At 36.9% G+C, this 22,053-nt stretch overlaps 1 protein-coding gene across 1 annotated transcript in view; it reads left to right on the plus strand.

Moving 5' to 3' along the window:
- zgc:172282 (leucine-rich repeat and fibronectin type III domain-containing protein 1-like protein) overlaps positions 1 to 22,053 on the plus strand; it is a 149,982-nt gene that overhangs the window by 117,005 nt on the left and 10,924 nt on the right. Inside the window, exons 4-6 of the mRNA XM_052576684.1 lie at positions 7,081 to 7,709; positions 15,185 to 15,298; positions 16,489 to 16,809. Coding sequence (XP_052432644.1) covers positions 7,081 to 7,709; positions 15,185 to 15,252 — 697 coding nt within the window. The 3' untranslated portion in view covers positions 15,253 to 15,298; positions 16,489 to 16,809. The remainder of the gene's footprint in view (positions 1 to 7,080; positions 7,710 to 15,184; positions 15,299 to 16,488; positions 16,810 to 22,053) is intronic.

The raw sequence follows: 22,053 nt of genomic DNA on the forward strand, positions 1-22,053 counted from the left end.
TGTAGTAGGCTATGTACATTCTGCTGAACAATAGTAATACATCTCTGGCAAATACTTGTCTAAAACAGGACTTTTATTTTGACGGGTTGACGTACCTTTACAGTTCTGTGTATGTGATTTGACGCTAGTTTTACTCAAATCAAACGGTCAAATGCTCATGAAGTGACTGTCAGAACAGTTCTGGAGATGTTGTTCATGTGTTCTCGTCTTATTTAGAGAGACATCAGATGCTGAAATTACCACGAGCGTCACGTGCGCTTCAGTGTGTGTTAGTAAAGGAAGTCGCGCTTCTGCTCCATTCATTAACAGAGACACGCAGAACATGCCGGATTCATTTTAAATAAACTGTTCCGGCTTAATATTTACAGATATTAGTCCATCACGTGAGATCACGTGAGACTACTGAGAGGGGCCCCCTTGAGGGGGATCCCGATAACAGTGTCATTACTGCATTGACGATTAAAGGGGCGCTCATACAGTGTCGTTGCATTTTATTCTTAACCAGTCGTTGTCTTGGGGCCCCAGGCCAGCTCGGGGCCCCAAGCAATTGCTTGGTTTGCCTGCCTTGTTGCGACGGGCCTGCATGCACAAATACACGATGCCCTAAAGTATATGTAAATTAATTCAAAGAAAGGTTTTTCTTTTTATGTGCATTATGTGTCTGTTTCTGAGAGACTTGAGTTTAGAGTGGCTTAGCCACATTTTTGTGTGTCGTAAACCCAGGGGGCGCTGCACAAGATCCCGGGACCTAGTCCTAATGCGCACAGATAGTGTGCATTTGGTTGCTAGGGAACCGGAAGCCTCTTCTGTCCATTTTGAGGTGATAGCTTCCCTTTGGGGAAGGGTCCATAGACCTTTTGGTTATATGAGGAGGTGTTAGATATTATTTGGTAAATACAACAAAATACAACAAATGCTTACACTATATCTAATAAAGTAGCAATGCCAAAGGCTAAAGATAAGTCCAAGGGAGGTGATTAAAGCAAACATCAGTTTAGGGTGTGTTATACAGCCATTGCGTTGTTTGCTTGTGGGCCAAGTACACTGAGGTCTGGAGAGAGATCACTATCCGCAATGTGAGTACCTCGTTGTGAATGCCTTGCTCCCAGAGGGCTCTCTTTGACGAAGGAGCCCTCGTCAGGGTTCCTCAGGGCTCAGGCTCTGCTGCTACCGAGGGAAATCGGTGGTTGCCGTCGTGGGGGTTGCAGATGGACCTGGTGGAGGAAATGGAGATGTGCGAGTCCTTTTCTTCTTCCTCTACCACCAGAAACATCTTGAGCCTTGCGGAAACACCTTGCGGCACCGCAGGATTTCAGACCATTGCGGCGTAGTGTGTTACCAATGTTTTGTTCGTTGGTAGTTGTGTGTGTGGGGGGGTGGGGTCGTGAAATGCTGTAAACTGCGAAAATGCAATCTCAAAATCCAAATGAACTGAACAAGATCGACTCTAAAAAGACGTCAATAAACGTACGCATGTGACCCGATCTACAAATGCACAGATTCCTTTTTGCATGAGCCATTTATGATATATTAATGCAGAACAGAACATTTTTATTTGCAAACGTGTCTGACAAACAAGCTTGTAGCCAGTCATCAGTAAGGGGTGTCCACTCTGGGGAGGGGAGAGCGCTCAGTGCACAGAACAGACATTAGCTGAACCGAGCGACAACAGAAAGATAGAGATGGCAGATAAAATACAAAAGAGCAAAATTGTCTGCAGAACAAAAGAAGGCTAATGATATGGAAAGAAGTAGAACCTGTGTAAATATCAGATCAGCTTTCCAGAACTGGAGAGAACTCAAGGAATGGGAAGGCCTGCGATCGGATGCCGGGAATGCTTTGTTTCTTCTTGATAGTTGAGTAACATTGGTTTTGCTTTGTTTCAAAGAGTATATATATGCTGGCTTTTGCTTCAATATGCTTGTGCGTCATGTTCGCTTGTTTGTATATCTGCAATCGTATTGTTGTTCCCTTCAGCTATGATAAAGACACATTCATCTCCACACCCTAAGCCTGCAGTGTTTAAACCTCATCCATTGTCTGTTTCAAGTGTCAGCTCTCGAAATATGTCCGAAAATTCAAATAAAATATTTAAAACAGCAAATGATAATACAGCAGATTCCGCCATAAACATTGCCTGGGTTGTTTACATATGTGTGGGGTGGAGCTATCAAAATAGGGGAGAGAGCCTTTTGGGGTTGTAATTGTAAAAGCCTTTTGTTTTGGTAATTTGAAATATCAAAATTGACTACCAGAAATCACTCACCCTTACCTTTAATAATTTTGAATCTAAAATCATCCCATACTTGTGAGACGGTTCTTTTTAATGAATCAAAACCATACCAATGCATAATGTTGTGTAGGCTGAATCAAAAACTTTTAGTGAATCGAAAACACAGAGCACATTCAGAGTATGTAATTAAGCAAATAATTCTTACGAGATGGGTCTTTTAGTGAATCAAAAACACAGAGCACAATCTGTGTCTGATTCACAACCAAGTGAATATTTTAAGATGGGTCTTTTATTGAATCAAAAACATGTACTGGCAAGATTCCAAGTTACACTGCCCTGTTCAATTTACAGCTTTAGCAGAGAAGATAGAGAATGTTCTCAAATTAAACAAAATTGATAACAAACTGGGAAGTCTGTATTGATAACAAGCCTAAAAATAATTTGTGTTGTACTATTTCATGTTTACTTCATTATTTTATATTGCCTCATGGAAAATAGTTTTACAGAACATTTTGTTCAGGTTTTTTTTTTTTTTTTTTTTTTTTTTTGCTATAAAAAGCAGCGTGATTATAAATAATTAGTACTTTTTGTATCATTTGTCAGTAAGCTCATGACAAACGAAAAAGCTTCCTTGCTAGCATCTATAGGCTTTACTTTGATAAGGTTCATGTTTTTATGATAATGTTTTGCTTCTCCAATAAAACTAATAGCTTTTTCCTATGGCATATTGGTGTGATTTCTCTGAGAGCATAATTTATATATATATATTATTATTTTTTTTTTTTTTTGCAGTGAAGTTATTTAATGGTTTGTGGCAGGTGTGCGCTAACAGTGTTAGCAAACTTAGCTTCTGTGTTTCTTAGATTGCAATATGCATGCTACAGTGTTTTATTGCTCTTGGATTAGAGTATGTGATTATTTTAATAACTTGTTTTGAAACACACATTTCTGTTGAAATACCAGCATTAGGAAGAAAAATAATTTCACAAGTAAGGCGTGTTTTAAAACTCAAACTTAGATTAGCTGTTTAGTGCTAAACTGCGATCGATGCTGTTTCCTTCATTTCCAGACAAGTGCTGTTGAGATTTCAACAGAATTGAATATGACAACAATAAACCGCACTGCAAAAATGGAGACTGGCTTTGATTTGTGTGGCACCAGAGAGAAAAGGATTCTCAGTCGTGCACCAAATTATGGGTCTTTTAATTTGAGTGTTTCTTTTTTTGTGTGTGTGCCGCAACTGCACAAAGTCCTCTATTGTATTATCTTTGTGTTACGTTATTAGAAGCTCTTTTCTCAAGAAAGCTATTTTTTGAGGGTCTTTGATGGTCTAGAATACCTCTGTAATAACGCCAGACTTCACTGGTGGCCCTAATACCATACAGAAAGCAACGGCCCTTGAGGGCATGCAAATGAAGCGAGCATGTGTGAAGTGTGTTTGAGTAATGAATTAAGGTGCAGAGGGACCTGATGCATGGCATTTTCAGTGCAAAAAAAAAGGATGCTGTTTCTTGTTGAGCGAACAGAAGGCAGAACGTAAATGAGAACACTTCAAAGACGACTTTAAAATCAATAACCAGAAGTTGCAAGCATCTCCTTTGCCACATTGTAACATGATGAAGAAAATTCTCGATTTATTTATTTTTAATGAAATCTCACATAGGTTTTAAAGTGATAGTCCACCCAAACATTAAGAATTGTGTTATTTATTCACCTACATTTTCATGTTTTTCTACAGAACACAAACTGATAAGTGTTATGCAACACCAAACACTGATATATATATATATATATATATATATATATATATATATATATATATATATATATATATATATATATATATATATATATATATATATATATATATATTGTGACCGGGTCTGTCAAGCACCAGAAACAACAGAAAATGGCATAAAAGCAACACACAGAGTTCTATGACTTTAAGGCTTTTTCTCTCATAAAGCTTTCATATGATGTGGAATATAGTGTGTATGGACCATTTATATGATGCTTTTTAGCTTGTTTGGAGCTTTTATGGCAGGAACGGTTAATAATGTAGATGTTTGAAAAAAAGCATGAGGTTTGCTTTACTGTATAAACCATATGATTAACACCACCATATTTTTTTTATGAAAAAAGGTATGGAAGCAAAAAACATCTTCCACCCTGACTTTCCGTGACCTCTGTGGAATTAAAGGCTGAGGTTTTTCTCTTTTTTTCTGCTCTCTAGTTCAGAAGTTCAAATTCTGCAGTTCAAAATCATTTATTTATTTATTCATTTATTTTCAGCAGATTTCCAGTGTTTTATATATTTTTTTTTTTATTGTTGCAATCATTCATTTATTTTATTTTATTTTATTTTTTTAAATGAGTGATACTGTAACCCTAACCCCTAAGTAATCTGCCAAAAGATTATATGTTTAATACTAAAATGTCTCTGAAAATATTTTTCATTGCACATTAAATGTAGAAATGCAGTGTATACAGATGTTTTATTAATAGCTCTGCATCTACACTGAGATTAGCATTGCTTGGAGCAATGGATAGTCTGTTTAATGCTCATTTATGGTATGCAGGGTTATTATGTGCAGTATTAATCTGTGGAAAATGCACAGATCATCAAGTGGCAGGCTTTTTTTCTGAAATGAAGCATATGAGTGTTGAGTTCTGCATTATGAGCACTATATTCTGGAAAATCTTTTTTTTTCATTATTGTAGTCAAGACGTTCACAAAAGTGTTTGGTTTGAAACATGGTCAATTTTCAGTTACCCTTAAAGAACTTTAATGGCTTTTATAATGGTCATTTGAAGCAAGCTTTAAATGCAGCAAGATCTTCCACCGATTGCCTTCTTCCTCATTGTCAGCCCTCAGGATAATGTTGCATGTTAAATATAGTCTTTTGATCATTGTTACCCCGGAGAGTACAGCTAAATAGTTATGGGTTAACTTTGCATATAGAAAACAAAGGTGCAGATTAATCCTTGCTTCAAAATAGCGTATTTTGCACATTGCCCCAGTAATTTTAATAGTAATAATAAAATTGTAAACAATAAATAACAAAGTTACTTCTTGTGATCTTAGGGCAGTGGCGGATAAAATTGTGCTACATTTAAACATGGGCTTCAATAAATAAAGTAAGCTCTATATATATATATATATATATATATATATATATATATATATATATATATACATATGATAATGAACTTGGACACACACACACACACACACGTAAAAACAGGTCGATAATCGATAATGTTTTGTGTATTGATTTTGAAATTGGTTATGGTAACAGACCCTTAAAGACTACTTTTTAACTTTTATTTTTTATGATCGTAATTATTTATCCAATGATTAGAAATTACATTATAGTGTATTAGAAACCTTATACATACCTGTTATATACCTTTAAAGGTGACATATCATGAAAATCTGACTTTTCCAGGCTTTAAGTTCTATAATCAGGTCCCTGGTGCATCTACTAATAAAGGAAATGTGAAAAAGATTAACCCAACAACTTTGTTTTGGTTAGCATTTTTCTGCAAGCGTCTGAAAAAAAGAGCACGTTTCGCTCCCCTAGTGACGTTGCAAAGAGATCTCATAATATTACCACCCCCTTAATCTGTATGTTTCCACCCACGGTGCCATCATTTTGATTTTGCAAACAGCAAGGGTGTATCAGCTCTAATGCCATGGCGAAAAGCTGAGCAAAACATGCTAACTGTTCTGTCTTTGGCTGCACATATGAGTACAAAAGTCCCAGCCTCAGAGGAGACAAAAGAGCAGTGGATTCATGGATTTATTTACTGTACATTGCTGCTGCCTCACAGATCTAAAATAAAAATTCAATTTATTTCCCAGCTGTTTACCTTCACAGCAGTGGCATAGCCAGAATTTAACTGGGCCTGGGCAAAAGTGAGTGGGCACTAGGCTTACTAATGGACGGAACTCAGTGGCCTAGCACAAATCTGCGGCCCCCAACAGCAAACTTATACGTCACAATATTGTAAATACTTGTTTTAAACCAGGAAAGCCAATGGATATCACACAAGGAAAGCCAATGGATATCACACAAGCAGCGTGCAAACTTTGGGAAGAGTTATGCGTTGAACCTCTTAGCCTAATCTCAGTCGATTTACTAGAATGTGAAAGTAAAAACTGATGGCACTTTCGGCTTCTGACGCTGCATTAACGGCGCATATTATCTCAGAGCTGACGATAGAATAATCTACTTCATATGCTGATAATGGTAGCCTATATAGCTAAACCTTTTAATTTACTCCCTTATTATTTCTCTTGTGGCCCGGACATAGGTTAAAGATGTGTGCACTCAAAAAACAGTATATAATAATTTTAAACTAATATGGTTTAAAAATCATGATTTCAGCACGATCAATATGATAATCAGAACCCAAACATATGTTGTTTTTAGGGGGTACGATGTAATGGGACAGCTCTATTCTGGAAAATGGGGCGAGAAGCAGCAGGTCATAATACAGCATGTTTCTGCTTCCTCTTAATTTTTTTTTTTTTTTTTTTTTTTTTCAAAATGATAAAATAAATGTTAGGGATTTTGAGCTGAAACTTCACAGATACATTCAGAGGACACCTGAGACTTTTATTACATATTGTAAAAAAGGGGCATCATATTTCTCCTTAATAATTAATCAGAAGTAACATAATGTCCATGCTATTCAGAATTATAATTAAATACATTTCTGTACAGTGATCATGTGGGCACAGATAATTCATGCATATGCCGGCTGAGTGTAATATTAATTATATTCATGTATTATCAGAGGAATACATGATAACGTTCAACTCTGCCCTGTCTGTCTTGCAGAATGATTCCCTCCACGAGTTACGACTTCCTGGTCCGAGACCTCGTATCTGGACGGGAGTACGACCTGTGCGTTCTGGCCGTCTACGATGATGGCGTGACCTCGCTGACCGCCACGCGCCAAGTGGGCTGCATCTCATTCGTCACGGAGACGGAGTACAGCCAGTGCCAGTCACTCCGCAGCCAATTCCTGGGCGGCACCATGATCATCATCATCGGAGGAATCATTGTGGCCTCCGTCCTCGTTTTCATCATCATCCTCATGATCCGGTATAAAGTCTACAGCCATCATGGGGCAGATTCCGGAAAGGGGACTGCTATGACAAATGTGCGCTCGCAGACCAATGGGGGGCAAGCAGCGGGGCAGGTCCCGCACTCCAGCTCCAAAATCATGGAGGGCCAGGAAGCTACAGGAGCGGGTTTTGGGGGGGCCACCGGGGCCGCTGCTAGTTTAAAAGACTCCACTGCCATGGTGCAGGACACAGACTCTGAGACAACTGTGCAGATATCAGAGATGATCTCTGAGGACATAGTCTCCCCCACACAAAGGCACCATCCAAGGACTTGTATAGAGCTCAAGAGACGGCCTTCTTTGTCCTCCAAAGAGGGTACAAGCTCAGACACACCAGGAGGTATGTACACTCAAAATAAATAAATAAATAAATACAATTATAATAATTTGAGTATGTTTGGAATATTTAGTAGCAATTTATAGGTAAAACAAAAATAGTTTTTTTTTTTTTTTTTATTATTATTTATTTTCAGTTTTTTTTTTTTTTTAATGAAAAATTCAACGAAACAAAATAAAAATTACATTTCAATTGTTGAAAATGTACTCACCCTATCCCTATGTACTCATGCTATCTAAGATCAGTGGCGGCTCCAGACAATTTTGATTGGGGGGGCAATGGGGGGGGTCCTGGTCTTTTCAAGGGGGGTCTCATGAAAACCAACAAAAAATACAGTTGACATGGCTAATAACTGCATATTTCTGCTACTAAACAACAAAAAACACCTTTGCAATGTAAACAAATGACAGGCTACATTTGTTATTCATATCCTTCACACTGCACTTTCATGTCAGGTATATTATGCATTTTTATTGACATTGATATTTTTACATTTATTTCCAGATAGATATTATTGAGTTTACAGGCTAAAGTGGTCTTGCTGTTGTAAACACTGTTGCTATTGTAGAAAAAATATTTGCATCACATTTAAAATCTGAATTGTTTTTATTTTTATAATGATGATTCAGAGAATGAGAAAATCTGAATAAGCCTTACCAGTGTTGTGATAATTATTTTTACGTGTTAAAAATAAATAAGTACTGTAATATAATAAAAGTTTATTCAAATAACATAAAAAAGACCAGACCCCTCTGTCACACACCTGGACTCATTTAATGTTTTTGCCCCAGTGACCCAGTTTCTGTCTTCCGTGATTAGTTCCCAGGTGTGTCTATTATCTTCCTCATGTGTATCATGTCCCTGTTAATTTAATGATTCCATCCACCTGTGTTTCCCCAATTATCCTTTGTACTTAAGCCTTGTCCTTTCAGTTCTGTTTTGTCGGGTCTTCATTCATCACTTGCTACTTACGTGTGTCTACCTCTGTGCTCCATGTTGGATATCCCCTGTGTTGGATATATTAAAAGCCTTATTCTGTTTATCCTCGACTCCGTATTCCTTCAGGCAGCGTAAAACCGTGACAGAAGACCCGACCTAATAAGAGAAAATAGAAAACTGCGTGTTCTTCCCTCCGTTTTGTTTTTGTGTTTTCAAAGTCTTTTCTTTTCTTAGTGTTTCTATGGATCCCCTCTATCGTCCCGAATTCCTCATCCTTCTGCTGAAGCAGGAAGAACGCTCTCTCGAGGACCACACCAGATGGTTTTCCTTATTAGCTAATGCCACCAGCTACCCGGACGGCGCGCTCTGCACCTTCTACAACACCAGCCTGAACTCCAAATGCAGAGCGTTGTCGTCCGAAGATGGTCCTCGAGAGGATTTCGCCGCATACGTGGAGTGGACTCTGGCGAGAAATGGGTCACCTCTCACCGTCTGCCCCATAGAGGACCTCGCCAGCCCCACTCCCGACCCAGAGACCAGCCAGCCACCATCACGCCGCACGGAGCCAGAGCCCACCGCAGCCGCAGAGCCCGAGCCATCCACTGTCAGGGAACAGGATCTCGAGAGCACGACTGACCAGGTGTGTGAGCCGGCAACACCGTGCATCGTGGGAGTCCTCGTGGAGATCGAGGGCGTGGAGGAAAGCCCTGCCCACACTCCTGCGACTGAGGGTGAGCTGTATACAGTCTCTGAAAGTCATATGGAGCAAGTTCTGGATCTGATGGACTGGTCTACGGAGGTAATCCCTAATATTCCTGTTTCCCCGCTGGTTCCGTCCAGCCCTGATTCCCCTGTATACCCTCTCAGTCTCCCACTCCTACCTCCTCCAGTCATTTCCTCTGCTCCATTTCCGCTGGTTCCGCCCAGCCCTGAGTTTTCTGTTTCTCCGCTGGTTCCGCCCAGCCCTGAGTTTTCTGTTTCTTCGCTGGTTACGCCCAGCCCTGAATCTTCTGTTTCTCCGCTGGTTACGCCCAGCCCTGAGTTTTCTGTTTCTCCGCTGGTTACGCCCAGCCATGAGTTTTCTGTTTCTCCGCTGGTTACGCCCAGCCCTGAGTTTCCTGTATCTCCGCTGGCTCCGCCCAGCTCTGAATCTTCTGTTTCTCCGCTGGTTCCGCCCAGCTCTGAATCTTCTGTGTCTCCGCTGGTTCCGCCCAGCTCTGAATCTTCTGTGTCTCCGCTGGTTCCGCCCAGCTCTGAATCTTCTGTGTCTCCGCTGGTTCCGCCCAGCTCTGAATCTTCTGTGTCTCCGCTGGTTCCGCCCAGCTCTGAATCTTCTGTGTCTCCGCTGGTTCCGCCCAGCTCTGAATCTTCTGTGTCTCCTGTATTCCCTCCCAGCCTCCCTCTCCCGCCTCCTCTCAAACCTGCTGGTCCCTCTACTCCTCTTTCGCTGGTTCCGTCCAGTCCTGATCCTCCTGTCCTTCCTCCCATCCTTCTCCTCTCTCCTCCTCCTAGACCAGCCAGTTCCTCGCCATCCCTGCTGGTGCCAGTCAGTCCCGCAGCTCACCCTCAGTCCGCGCCATCGGGGCGCGGTGGTTCGCCGCTGGACTGCCAGTCTCCAGCTCCGCCTTGGCGTGTTAAGGCCCTGTCTCCGCCTCCAGCCTCCGAGCCCTGGACTCCTCCTCGGTCCTTCGACCCAGCGGCTCCGCCTTGGCTCTTAGCTCCCTCGTCTCCACCGTGGCCTGTCATCCCACCTGCTCCACCGGGCTCCCTCGTCCCTCCGGCTCCACCTTGGTCAGTCGTCGACCATCCGCCGCCTCGGGACTCCACTCCTCTGGTTCCACCTCGTCACTCCATCCCTCCGGCTCTGTCAGGCTCCTCCTTCCCTCCGGTTCCACCTCCATCCTCGGTCGCTCCGGCTCCACATCGGTCTGCCAGGACCCTGCCTCCGCCTTGGTCGCCTGAGCCTTCTGCTCCACCTAGGCCCTCCGGAACCTCGACGTCCCCCTGGCTCTGCGGCTGTGCTGCTCCATCTTGGGCTCCTCACCCACCGGTGCAGTCTCCGCCTGTCGGCCCCCTGGTGTCGTCGACCCTTCCTTCACCATGGCTCCTCCCGCCGTCGACTCCACCTTGGATCTCCGTCCTGGCTGGTCTCTGGTGGACCATCTGGCTCCTCCTGCTCCTGTCTCCTCCCTGGCTCCTCCCTCCGTCGTCTCCTCCCTGGCTCCTCCTTCTGTGGTCCCTGTCTGCTGGCCCCCTCCTGGGAGTCCGTCCTCCACCGGAACCTCCTCCCAAGTTCCCACCCACGCCTCCCTCTGTTGTTTCTACGGTGCGAGGATGCACCTACCGGGAGGGGGGAGTACTGTCACACACCTGGACTCATTTAATGTTTTTGCCCCAGTGACCCAGTTTCTGTCTTCCGTGATTAGTTCCCAGGTGTGTCTATTATCTTCCTCATGTGTATCATGTCCCTGTTAATTTAATGATTCCATCCACCTGTGTTTCCCCAATTATCCTTTGTACTTAAGCCTTGTCCTTTCAGTTCTGTTTTGTCGGGTCTTCATTCATCACTTGCTACTTACGTGTGTCTACCTCTGTGCTCCATGTTGGATATCCCCTGTGTTGGATATATTAAAAGCCTTATTCTGTTTATCCTCGACTCCGTATTCCTTCAGGCAGCGTAAAACCGTGACACCCTCGATGCCTGTGAAACTTTTCTCCCTCAAACAGCACGCTAGTGTTACTTCTACACTACAGGCTACACACAGCAATATAAACAACGTATCTGCATGTTCTCACATCACATCGTTCTTGTAAAATAATAATAAGTAAATAAACACCAAAATCACTTCGCTGAGAATGAAACACCACTTACCAGCTGCCACGATGTTGAAAATATCCTCTAGCAATTAAAAAATGCGCGTGCAGCATGAGGAATCTTCCCGGTTGGATGAGGTCGTAGTCAGGTGAACGGTCATCATGTTGGTCATTTTATTTACGGCTAAATTATTATTAATAAATTGTACTAATATTATGATTGGGCGTGGGCAGGCATTCACAAAAGTTTATGTTATTACAAAAAAAAATTTAGGAAATTTTGCTTTGACAAAAGGGCACTTAAGGGGCAAAGGAGCAGGTGCTCAAGTGAACCGGTTCTTTCGGACAATTCGATCAAATAAACCAGCTGGAAAAAAAAATGGTTCATCGGTTCTTTTGCGCTCGATGTAATGCCGTCATTGGCGATGATTGCCCTTCATTCAAGCCTTTGGTTTACCCGCGCTTATAACATTAGCACAGAATCAGTTCAGAATCAATCACCAAAAGAATCAGTTCGGTTCAGATGCGCTCTGTGTCAGTCTGCTTCACGCTGAATCACGCATGCGCAGTTATCATCAGCTCATCGGTTCTCGAATCGGACGCGTCCGTCAGAAACGGTTTTCGGTTCAGTGTATGAATAAATGTCGACATAATTATTATTTATTATTGTTCTGCGTAGTTTGAAGAGAAACATTTTTGGATCTTTATCCAGAATATATATATTTTTTTAATCAGGAAGAGGCTGGGGGGTCAAATGGGGGGTCAAGGCATTTTTTGGCAGGGTCTTGAGACCCCCCAAAACACCCCCCCCCCCCCCTGGCGCCGCCGGTGTCTAAGATATAGAGGAGTTTGTTTCTTCATGGGAACAAATGTAGCATTACATCACTTACTCACCAATAGAATCTATGTAGTGAATGGATGCCGTCAAAAAAGATAAAAAATAAAGATAAAAACATCCCTATAATCCACAAGTAATCCACACAACTCTATTACGACAATTTACATAATGTGTAAGAAAAAAAAAAAAAGTAAAAGTAAAAAGTAAAAAATTTTTTTTTTCTATGTGCATATTTATCTACTGATTCAGATGAGACAACATCTGGAAGAAATGGTTTGAAAAAAAAAAAAAAAAAGCCTTAATAATGAATTAGTGTCTTATCAACACATATCTTTTGCTTGACAATACATTAACTGATGGACTGAAAATGGATTGCTTGTGTATTATTGTGATGTTTTTATCATCTGTTTGGACACTCATTCTGACGGCACCCATTCACAGGATAGGATCGATTGGTGAACAATTGATGTAATGCTAATTTTTTTTTAAAATCTGTCCTGATGAAGAAGCAAACACATCTACATATTGAATGGCCTGATGTTGATTATAATTCAGCAGATTCTCACTTTTGGGTGAACGATAAATAGAAAGTGCATGCATTCATTTCCAAATTGGGTTTCACTGTAAATTAGACCTAAAAAGAAAATGTTAAGCACGTACAAAAAAAAAAAAAAAAAAAAACTAATTACAAATGTGAAAAAAAAAAAAGATAAATCATCAAAGGTAAATCACTTGTGTGATTTAAAATGCTTATGGATTCTTGTATGCAATTGCACATTCACTTAACCTTTCTACAGTAGGCTTTTATTAACAATGCCTGGGCACCTTACAGCTGTTTCAAGTACATAGAATCTCATAATTGCCAGGAATAGAGCTATTCACCTGATTCAATGGGCCACGTCCAGGTATTCCTTAAAGAGCTTTTCCTTTTGTGGAATTTGGATTTATGGGTCCAATCAGGTAATTGCCGTTTCTAGATGAATGCTCATGGAATTCAAGAGGACCTCATCCTTAAATCATGAAATCGATAAAGTCCATTCAGTCAAGAGCCACTGATGCAGAAGGGTGAAATTCCATGATTCTCCTGATCCCTTCTGTCACCAAGGCACCTAATGGCCGTAAATTAAAAGTAATCATTAGTCAACTAAGTTAGCACAGGATGTTAATTAAATAGTATTATGTCTGAAGGAGTATCATGGCCTGGACAGACACAAAATTTCACTGTATATGAGCTTTATTAAAAGTTCTTATAGATAAATAACAACCAGCCAAACAAACAATGGGTTCATGAAAAGTGCCAGCAATTACATCACAGGATTGTGTTTCTGTATAGCTACCGATCCAAAAATGGCATCCCACCAACACACTGTCGATAAACAACATGTAGTCATAAGAAATGGCTTTGTGTGTTACATAATACATCAGAGGAATCTGTGTACGGAATAGTATGTTGTATTTATTCCTTATGTGCAACAAACAGTTGATTAGTTGAACAGCTACAGTAGTGTCAGATCCTGACATCAGAAAGACATTTGTTCGTTGTAAATCAAAAGGCTTTGTAGCAGCACAGAATGTGTTTTCCCTTGCCACTGCAGTGGAGTCAGGATTACACGGCTCTCTGGAATACTTCGTCTTGATTGGTCAGTTGCAGAACTGTGGAGTGAAATGCTGTTGTATAATGACTATTATGCGGTATATTTGACCTGTGTTCCTTTAATATGCTAGTCTCATTTCTCTTATCAAAGTGCTTACCTGCAGTTGCTACCTTAAAGAGACATTTCTACATAATTCAACCCATACAAATTAGTATGTTGGTATACATTTATATATATAAATAAATAATAAAGTGTTTTCTTTTTGTAACAATATAAATATTTTTTATCACTTCTTAACAATTTAACACACACACACATATATATTTTTTATAAGACAAATTACCTCTAAACTTTCAAACTTTTGTTCATATTGTTAGAAAATATCACTATTTTAAATAAAAAATGTTCCTTTTTTACTTTTTATTCATCAAATAATCCAGTAAAAAAAAAAAAAAATAATAATCATAATATATATATATATATATATATATATATATATATATATATATATATATATATATATATATATATATATATATATATATATATATATATATATATATATATATATTTATATATTTTATATGTTATATCTGGAGTAATGATGCTAAAAATTTAGCATTGCATCAAAGGAATAAATTATTCAGATAAGCTAAAGATTTTTAATGTGTATTAAAAAAGAAAAAAAATTATTTTGCATCATTTCAATATATGATACATATACTATATAAGAAACTCCAGTAAAAAGCATTAAAATCATTCTAATCCCAAACTTTTGATTGGTAGTGTATATTGAATAACAGTGAAAAAAAAAAAAAAAAAAAGAAACAAAAAAGACTAAAGTTTACTTTGATTTCCTTGATATGTTATTCCTTGCAAGTACGTTTATACCTTTAAAATTTAAAGTACAATATAAGTGCACATTCAATACATTTAAGGACACTTTTAACAATAGTCAGGTCTATTTATTTAGTTTTTATTTGCTAATATTTATTGAATAAATAAGATAAGTTAAATTTCATGAGTATCAGGATTAACTACTGATAGTTTAATATCATAGTTAGGGTTTATTCTTTAATTACTCTGTTTCCTGATCACCTTTTATCATGTTTATTTTTTTAATGACCAGCTGATTGTTCACGATCTCATATTTGTCTGTTCTGTGACATGTTATAGCCGTTCTGCTGCCACACACAAGCTTCTGTCCTTCACCTCTGCCTGTACACTGCCCTCTGTGCTGTCACTACCACAGTCCAACCCATCCCTCACCACTGTTTTTCTTCCTTCCCTAGACATGGCAAGCCCGCAGCTCACCGATGAGAAGAAGGTTCAACGAGACTGGAGCGACTTTAAAATTTGATGACTCCTTCCGCTGTCCCGCAAGAGACAGCTATCAGCCCTAAAAAGTAATTCCATCTCTCTTTTTCATTCTTCTTAATTGAATCAATCATGCGAGAATCACCAGAGGGTAAAACATTTACTTTTACTTTCCATTTGACATTATTACAAATGCATTATTTTGAAGAATGTGTGTAATCAAACAGTTCCCCCATTGATTCATATTACATAGTAATTTTCAATGGGGTCCATCTACTTTTAATTTTGCCAATATCTTTCCAAATATCTCCTTTTACGTTGGCAAAAAAAAAAGAAGAAAAAAAAAGAAAGTAAGAAAAATAAATTTGGGTGATTTATTTATTTATTTTTATTTATTTTTATTATTTTTATTTTGTTTTGGGGGGAGGGGGTGTACTTTCCCTTTAAGTGCATTGAGAAAACAACTACACTTTAAAGTTTTACATTTTCTGTTATTTCAGGAATATTATATTACCTGCAAGATTTCAAGAATTTTACAGTTAATTTAATGTAATGTAATGTATTTTGTAAATAATGAACATTTTTAAATAGTGCTGGGCAAAAATTAATCGTGATTAATTGCATCCAAAATAAGTTTTTATTTTAGTTGATTTTTTTTTTTATTATTATATGTAATATGGGTTTTGTGTGTGTGTGTGTGCTGTATATACAGCATGTATATAAATACACACACATACAGTATATAATTAAATATATTTTGAAAATACAATTTATATTATGTATGAATCTATTTAATATATAATACATGCATGTGTGTTTTAATATATACACAATATATATTTATAGTACACACACATTCATTATGTAAACAAAAACTTTTATTTTGAATGCGATTAATCACTATTAACCATTGCCCAGTACTATTTTTACCTTATCTTTACTCAATAATGGCATAAAAAGAAAAAAAGAAACCACCCTAAGATGAAAGTGTAAGACTGGGATGTTGTCTGACACAATATATACACACTGGTACTGGTGCAGTTTCTGAATTCCTGTCTGTTGCATATGACAGCTTTGTTCATCTCAGTTCTGTGCAGTGTGACAGATGCACTTGTTTTCTATTCAGTGTTTGTATTTCCAAAAAAAAAAAAAAAAAAAACAAAAAAAAAAAAAAAAAAAAACACATCTACACTACCAGCTGAGACATATGCACTTAATTTGGGTTTTGAGAGTGTTTTGTTCATCGTTGGTCTCTCTCTTTGTTTTCAACCTCTCCCAGATTTGACCAGGCCATCTGATTATGGGGAGGAATATAGAATAATTTGTCTGCACCCCTACTGGACTTTCTCCCATGAGCATTATCTTCTCACACTGTATTCCAAGGACTACCCAACCGTTTCCTATCGGGACAAATTTGAGGACTCAATCCACTACTTCAACCAATGGAAACGGAGCACAATAATTGTTCTCCATCACTGTCTTTTGGAACATATTGCCTTTTACATCCCCACGGCCAGGACTGTCTAAGTGTTTGCTGCCGACTACAGTATGCATTGTTTACTGGACGGTCTGGGTTGAAGAACGACATCTTGCTGAAGGGGTGAGTATACACCTGCTCTACAGAGAACACTTACAGTGTGTGTCTCTCCCGACTAAAGCAAACCGAAACATTAGAAGTTGTTTTTCTTAAACTTTCAAATATGGGAAATATTATATATTATATTAATATTATAATATTTTAAAATATCAGTTTTAATGATATATATCATTAAAACTGATATTTTTAAATATTATTACACTTTTTTATTTATTTATTTGTTTTCAATAATTGCAGCCTTGCTGAGAAAAATATAATAACAAACACACACACAAACAAACAAACAGATCAATTAATAAATATCGGTGCTGTCAATCCACTGAAAAAAAACTGAATCTCCAAATTAACATATAATCATAATAAAGTTGGCTTATTTTTATCTTACAAATATTACTATTTTTATTAATTTATTTTTACTTTTTAATTATCACTTACTTAGTATATATATATATATATATATATATATATATATATATATATATATATATATATATATATATATATATATATACACATATACACACATACACACACACACACACACACACACACACACACATATATATATATATATATATATACATACATACATACATACATACATACATACATACATATATATATATATATATATATATATATATATATATATATATATATATATATATATATATATATATATATATATATATATGTTATATAGGCTATTTTTGTTTTGTTTTTGTTTTTTTGTTTTTTTTGCATACACTAAATTGTGTAATTTAGTTAATATAGGCATATTCCATAAAAATAGTGTACTACAAAGTACATCCTATCATATCATATATTGTATTGATTTTTGTGTACTTTGGTGACCAGAAACTTTCCTAAACATATATTTTATGAAGCAGACAACATTGCATCAGATATTTACAAATATATAGGCTTGTTCACTCAAATAAGAAGAGAATCTGTTATTAGCAAGCACTCGGCTCTAGTGTTGACATTGCTCTGTCTGTCCTGAGGTTATCAGTTAATGTCTTGCATCTCAGCTTCATGTATCAGACGCTCCACTCACGATCACTCATGTGGAAATATAATTAACTTGGCTGTGTTACCAAATCAGTACCTTTCATCTCTAAGTATCAACTAAGACTGCAAACAAATGCCAACATAAGGTCATGGTAAATGCCAAGTATGTAAGTTTCCACTGTTTTAGGCTAGACGTCAAGCAGAGGTTATAATGGAGCTGTGCACAATTTACACTATAGGTGACTAAACAGCATAGTTGTTGCACAGTGGATATGTGGACTGTGTTCAAGCTCAGAAACAGCAACTGTCTCATGAATAATTGATCATACTGATATTTTTTTTTCTGTGGTTTTAACTGTTGCTAAAAATTCCCCCACAATGCCTTGTGACATCAGAAGAGAAGGTTGACAGAGCATGTCAAAGAAATGAACAGGCTGTTGCACGCAAACCAATGCACTAGGGAATGTTACGCACTCAGACATCGGACGAGCCAAACGAGTAGCACATAAACGAAGATACTGATGTTCCCGGAGGCACATTTCTTGTTGTTGTTTTTTCTAGTATTTGTTGTCAGAGAATAAACAACCTTCAAAAACTTAAGCAATCAATTAAGCTGCAACTCACTTGATGAAATATTGATCAAATGTGTGTGCAAAAGGGGTGTCTGTGACCCCAGAAAAGTGTTTGATGCTGACGTCATACACAATCAGTGGGACTCCGTTCAAAAGTCTGCTGGTTAAAGAAGCTGACAAGGAAGAATTGACACGCCAACGATTGGTGCTTCGCACGGCTATTGATCCCAAAATCAAAGCTTCTGCTTTCCATGACGTTGAGAAACGAGAGCAGTTAAAAGTTTGATGGGGCAAAGTGAAAAGCACAGTTTAGATGGATTGAGTTGTTTATTCTCCTGTTTCAGTGCTTGAAGCTGTGAATCAAATCCTGCTGTCAGGTGTCATCCTGAGATTTGTCTCTGTGAAACTACGCAAGTGTAAGCAGACCACAGACTAACATCAACATATAGATCATCAGGCCTCTCTATACAGTATGTGAGTAAACCAGTAGTTTGTTTTAATACATGAATACTTTTATTTAGCAATGAATTACTAAATTATCAAAAGTGACAGTAAAGGCACTGTCAGTAAAGACAAAAGGCTAATTAAAATATTAATCAGCATATTAGAATGATTTCGGAAGGATCATGTGACATTAGAGACTGGAGTAATAATGCAGAGAAATTGGAATAAATGGAAAAAAAGGAAGAAATTATGTTAAAATATTGTAAAATAGAAAAATATTTCACAATATTTAATTTTTACTGTATTCTTGGTCAAATAAATACAGCCTTGCTGAACATAAGATACTTTTTATAAAAGCATTAAAAATAATTAAAAAGATGAATGAATGAATGAATGAATGAATGAATGAATGAATGAATTAAACCTGACAACCCCAAACTTATGATCATTTTAGGTAATTAATGACACTTAATTAACAATAAAAATATCTATAAAAAATGTTATTATATATAATATATTACAATTATTTATTAAAAAAAAGCATTTGCAAAAATGCGTATATATTTATTTGCAGATATAGTCTTTCATATAAACTATTCACACCATCAGTATTTATTTATTTATTTTTAAATAATCAAATTAGCACTAGAATACATTTGCGGGGACTTCAATATAAATCTCTTGAATGTGTCTAATCATACTAGTAGTTTAGATTTCCTAGATTTAATGTATAGCAGAGGCCTTTATCCTACCATTACTAGGCCTAGCCGAATAACCTCCAGTTGTGCCACATTAATTGATAACATTTTTGTAAATATATTGGAAAAAACAGTCAAAAGTGGTCTTTTGATAAATGACACAACTGATCATTTGCCGATATTTCTAACTCACTTCTGTGAAGTTAAAATAAATAAAGAAAAGTTTAGTAAAGTTATCAGGTTGAGAACTGAGGAAAGATTAAACAGATTTAGGGATGATCTTATGAAAGAACACTGGGACAATGTTTATAGTACAAATAATGTAAATAAGGCTTATGAATTCTTTCTTGAAAAGTATCTATGGTTATATAATAAAAATTGCCCAATAAAAATATTGAATGATGAAGCAAGAAATAATAATAAGCTTTGGTTAACGAAGGGTATATTGAAGTCTTGTAAAAAGAAGAATAAGCTTTATCGGGATTTTGTAAAATATCGGACCGTAAATGCAGAAAAAAAATATAAAGCTTATAAAAATAAGCTGACTTCTATAATGAGATGTGCAAAAAAAGATTATTATACAAATTTGTTGATGGAAAACAAAAGCAATATCAAAAGAATGTGGAAAGTCTTAAGGGAGGTTATGGGCAGTAAAATGAATTATAGTCAGCCATTATACTTAATGAATGAACAGAACGTTGAGATAAGTGGTGAAAAAATGGCTGATGAATTTAATTCTTTTTTTGTCAATGTTGGTTCAAATCTTGCCAAAACTATACCATCACATGATGAAAATAAAAGCTGGACAGGTGAAAGCAGAGTCATGCAGTCCCTTTTTTTAAATGAAGTTAGTGAGAGTGAAATTATTTCCACTGTCTCTAAATTAAAAAGCAAATTTTCATGTGATAGTGATGGCTTAGATATGTATATTGTTAAAGAAACTATACGTTGTATTATTAGACCATTAAACTATATAATTAATTTGTCTTTTGATACAGGTTTCTTCCCAGATAAAATGAAGGTGGCTAAAATTATTCCCCTTTTTAAATCTGGTGATAGACATAGTCTCACAAATTATAGGCCTATATCTTTGCTTTCTCAATTTTCAAAAATTCTGGAGAAGCTTTTTGTTAACAAATTTGATTGTTTCCTTGAAAAACATTCTTTGATTCATGATAATCAGTTTGGGTTTCGAAGTACCCGCTCAACAGCTATGGCTTTGATGAAAATCACAGAAGACATTACTACAGAATTGGAGAATAAAAATCACACAGTTGGAGTTTTTATTGACCTTAAAAAGGCCTTTGACACTCTTGATCATGCTATATTGATATCTAAATTACAGACATATGGAATTAGAGGTGTAGTATTAAATTGGATTATTAGTTACTTAGAAAATAGACAACAATATGTAGAGTATATAGGCCATGAATCTAAGTTGTTAACAATACAGTGTGGAGTCCCTCAAGGCTCTGTGCTGGGGCCTAAATTATTTATTTTATATATTAATGACCTCTGTGACTATTCAAAGATTTTGCGTTTTGTTCTTTTTGCGGACGATACAAATTTTTTTGTATCGGGGAAAAATGTAAACATATTAATGAAAACTATTGAACAAGAATTGGTCCTACTTCAGAAATGGTTTAATAAAAATAAACTGTCGTTGAACTTAAGTAAAACAAAATTTATGTTGTTTACAAATCAAAAATGTCCTGATAATGTTAGTTTGACTTTAAATGGAATAATTATTGAGAGAGTGTCAGAATTTAGGTTTTTAGGAGTACTCATTGATGAAAAATTTAAATGGAAGTCACACATAGCTTATGTAAGAAATAAAATTTCTAAAAACATTGCCGTTTTGAGCAAAGTAAAGTTTATGTTAAATTATAAGGCAATGAGAATCTTATATTGTTCCTTTATTTTGCCATATTTGATGTATTGTTTGGAGGTATGGGGAAACTCTTATTTTACTAATTTAATGCCTTTATTTATTTTGCAAAAAAGGGTTATAAGAATAATTAATGGAGTTGCTCCAAGAGAACATACTACAGGACTGTTTCTGAGGTCAGGACTACTCAAATTGAAGGATTTGGTTTCTTTACAAACTTTATTAGTTGTTCATAAAGCGAAACACTGCCTGTTACCACATGGATTGCAAACCCTTTTTACTGTAAATATTGAGACAAGCAGAAGAAATAATGATTTTAAACAACCTTTTGCTGGAAATACCCTCAAACAAATGTGTGTTTCAGTTTCTGGTGTGAAAAAATGGAATTTTCTAGAAAATGATTTAAAATGTTGTTCAAATATTCTTCAATTTAAATATAAGTATAAACAGAAGATATTTAATTTGTACGGAGATGAATGTGAAAATCATTAAAACTATAACAACAATGATGGTTTCGTCATTGTTTTGTTGCTGGAGTTGTCATTATTGCATTGTTGTTGTTTTTTTGTTTGTTTGTTTGTTTGTTTGTTTTTTGTTTTTTATATATGTCATGTCAGTGAGGCCATCTAATTTG

This window comes from Carassius gibelio, chromosome B15 (assembly GCF_023724105.1).
Source record: "Carassius gibelio isolate Cgi1373 ecotype wild population from Czech Republic chromosome B15, carGib1.2-hapl.c, whole genome shotgun sequence".
NCBI classification, from domain to species: domain Eukaryota; kingdom Metazoa; phylum Chordata; class Actinopteri; order Cypriniformes; family Cyprinidae; genus Carassius; species Carassius gibelio.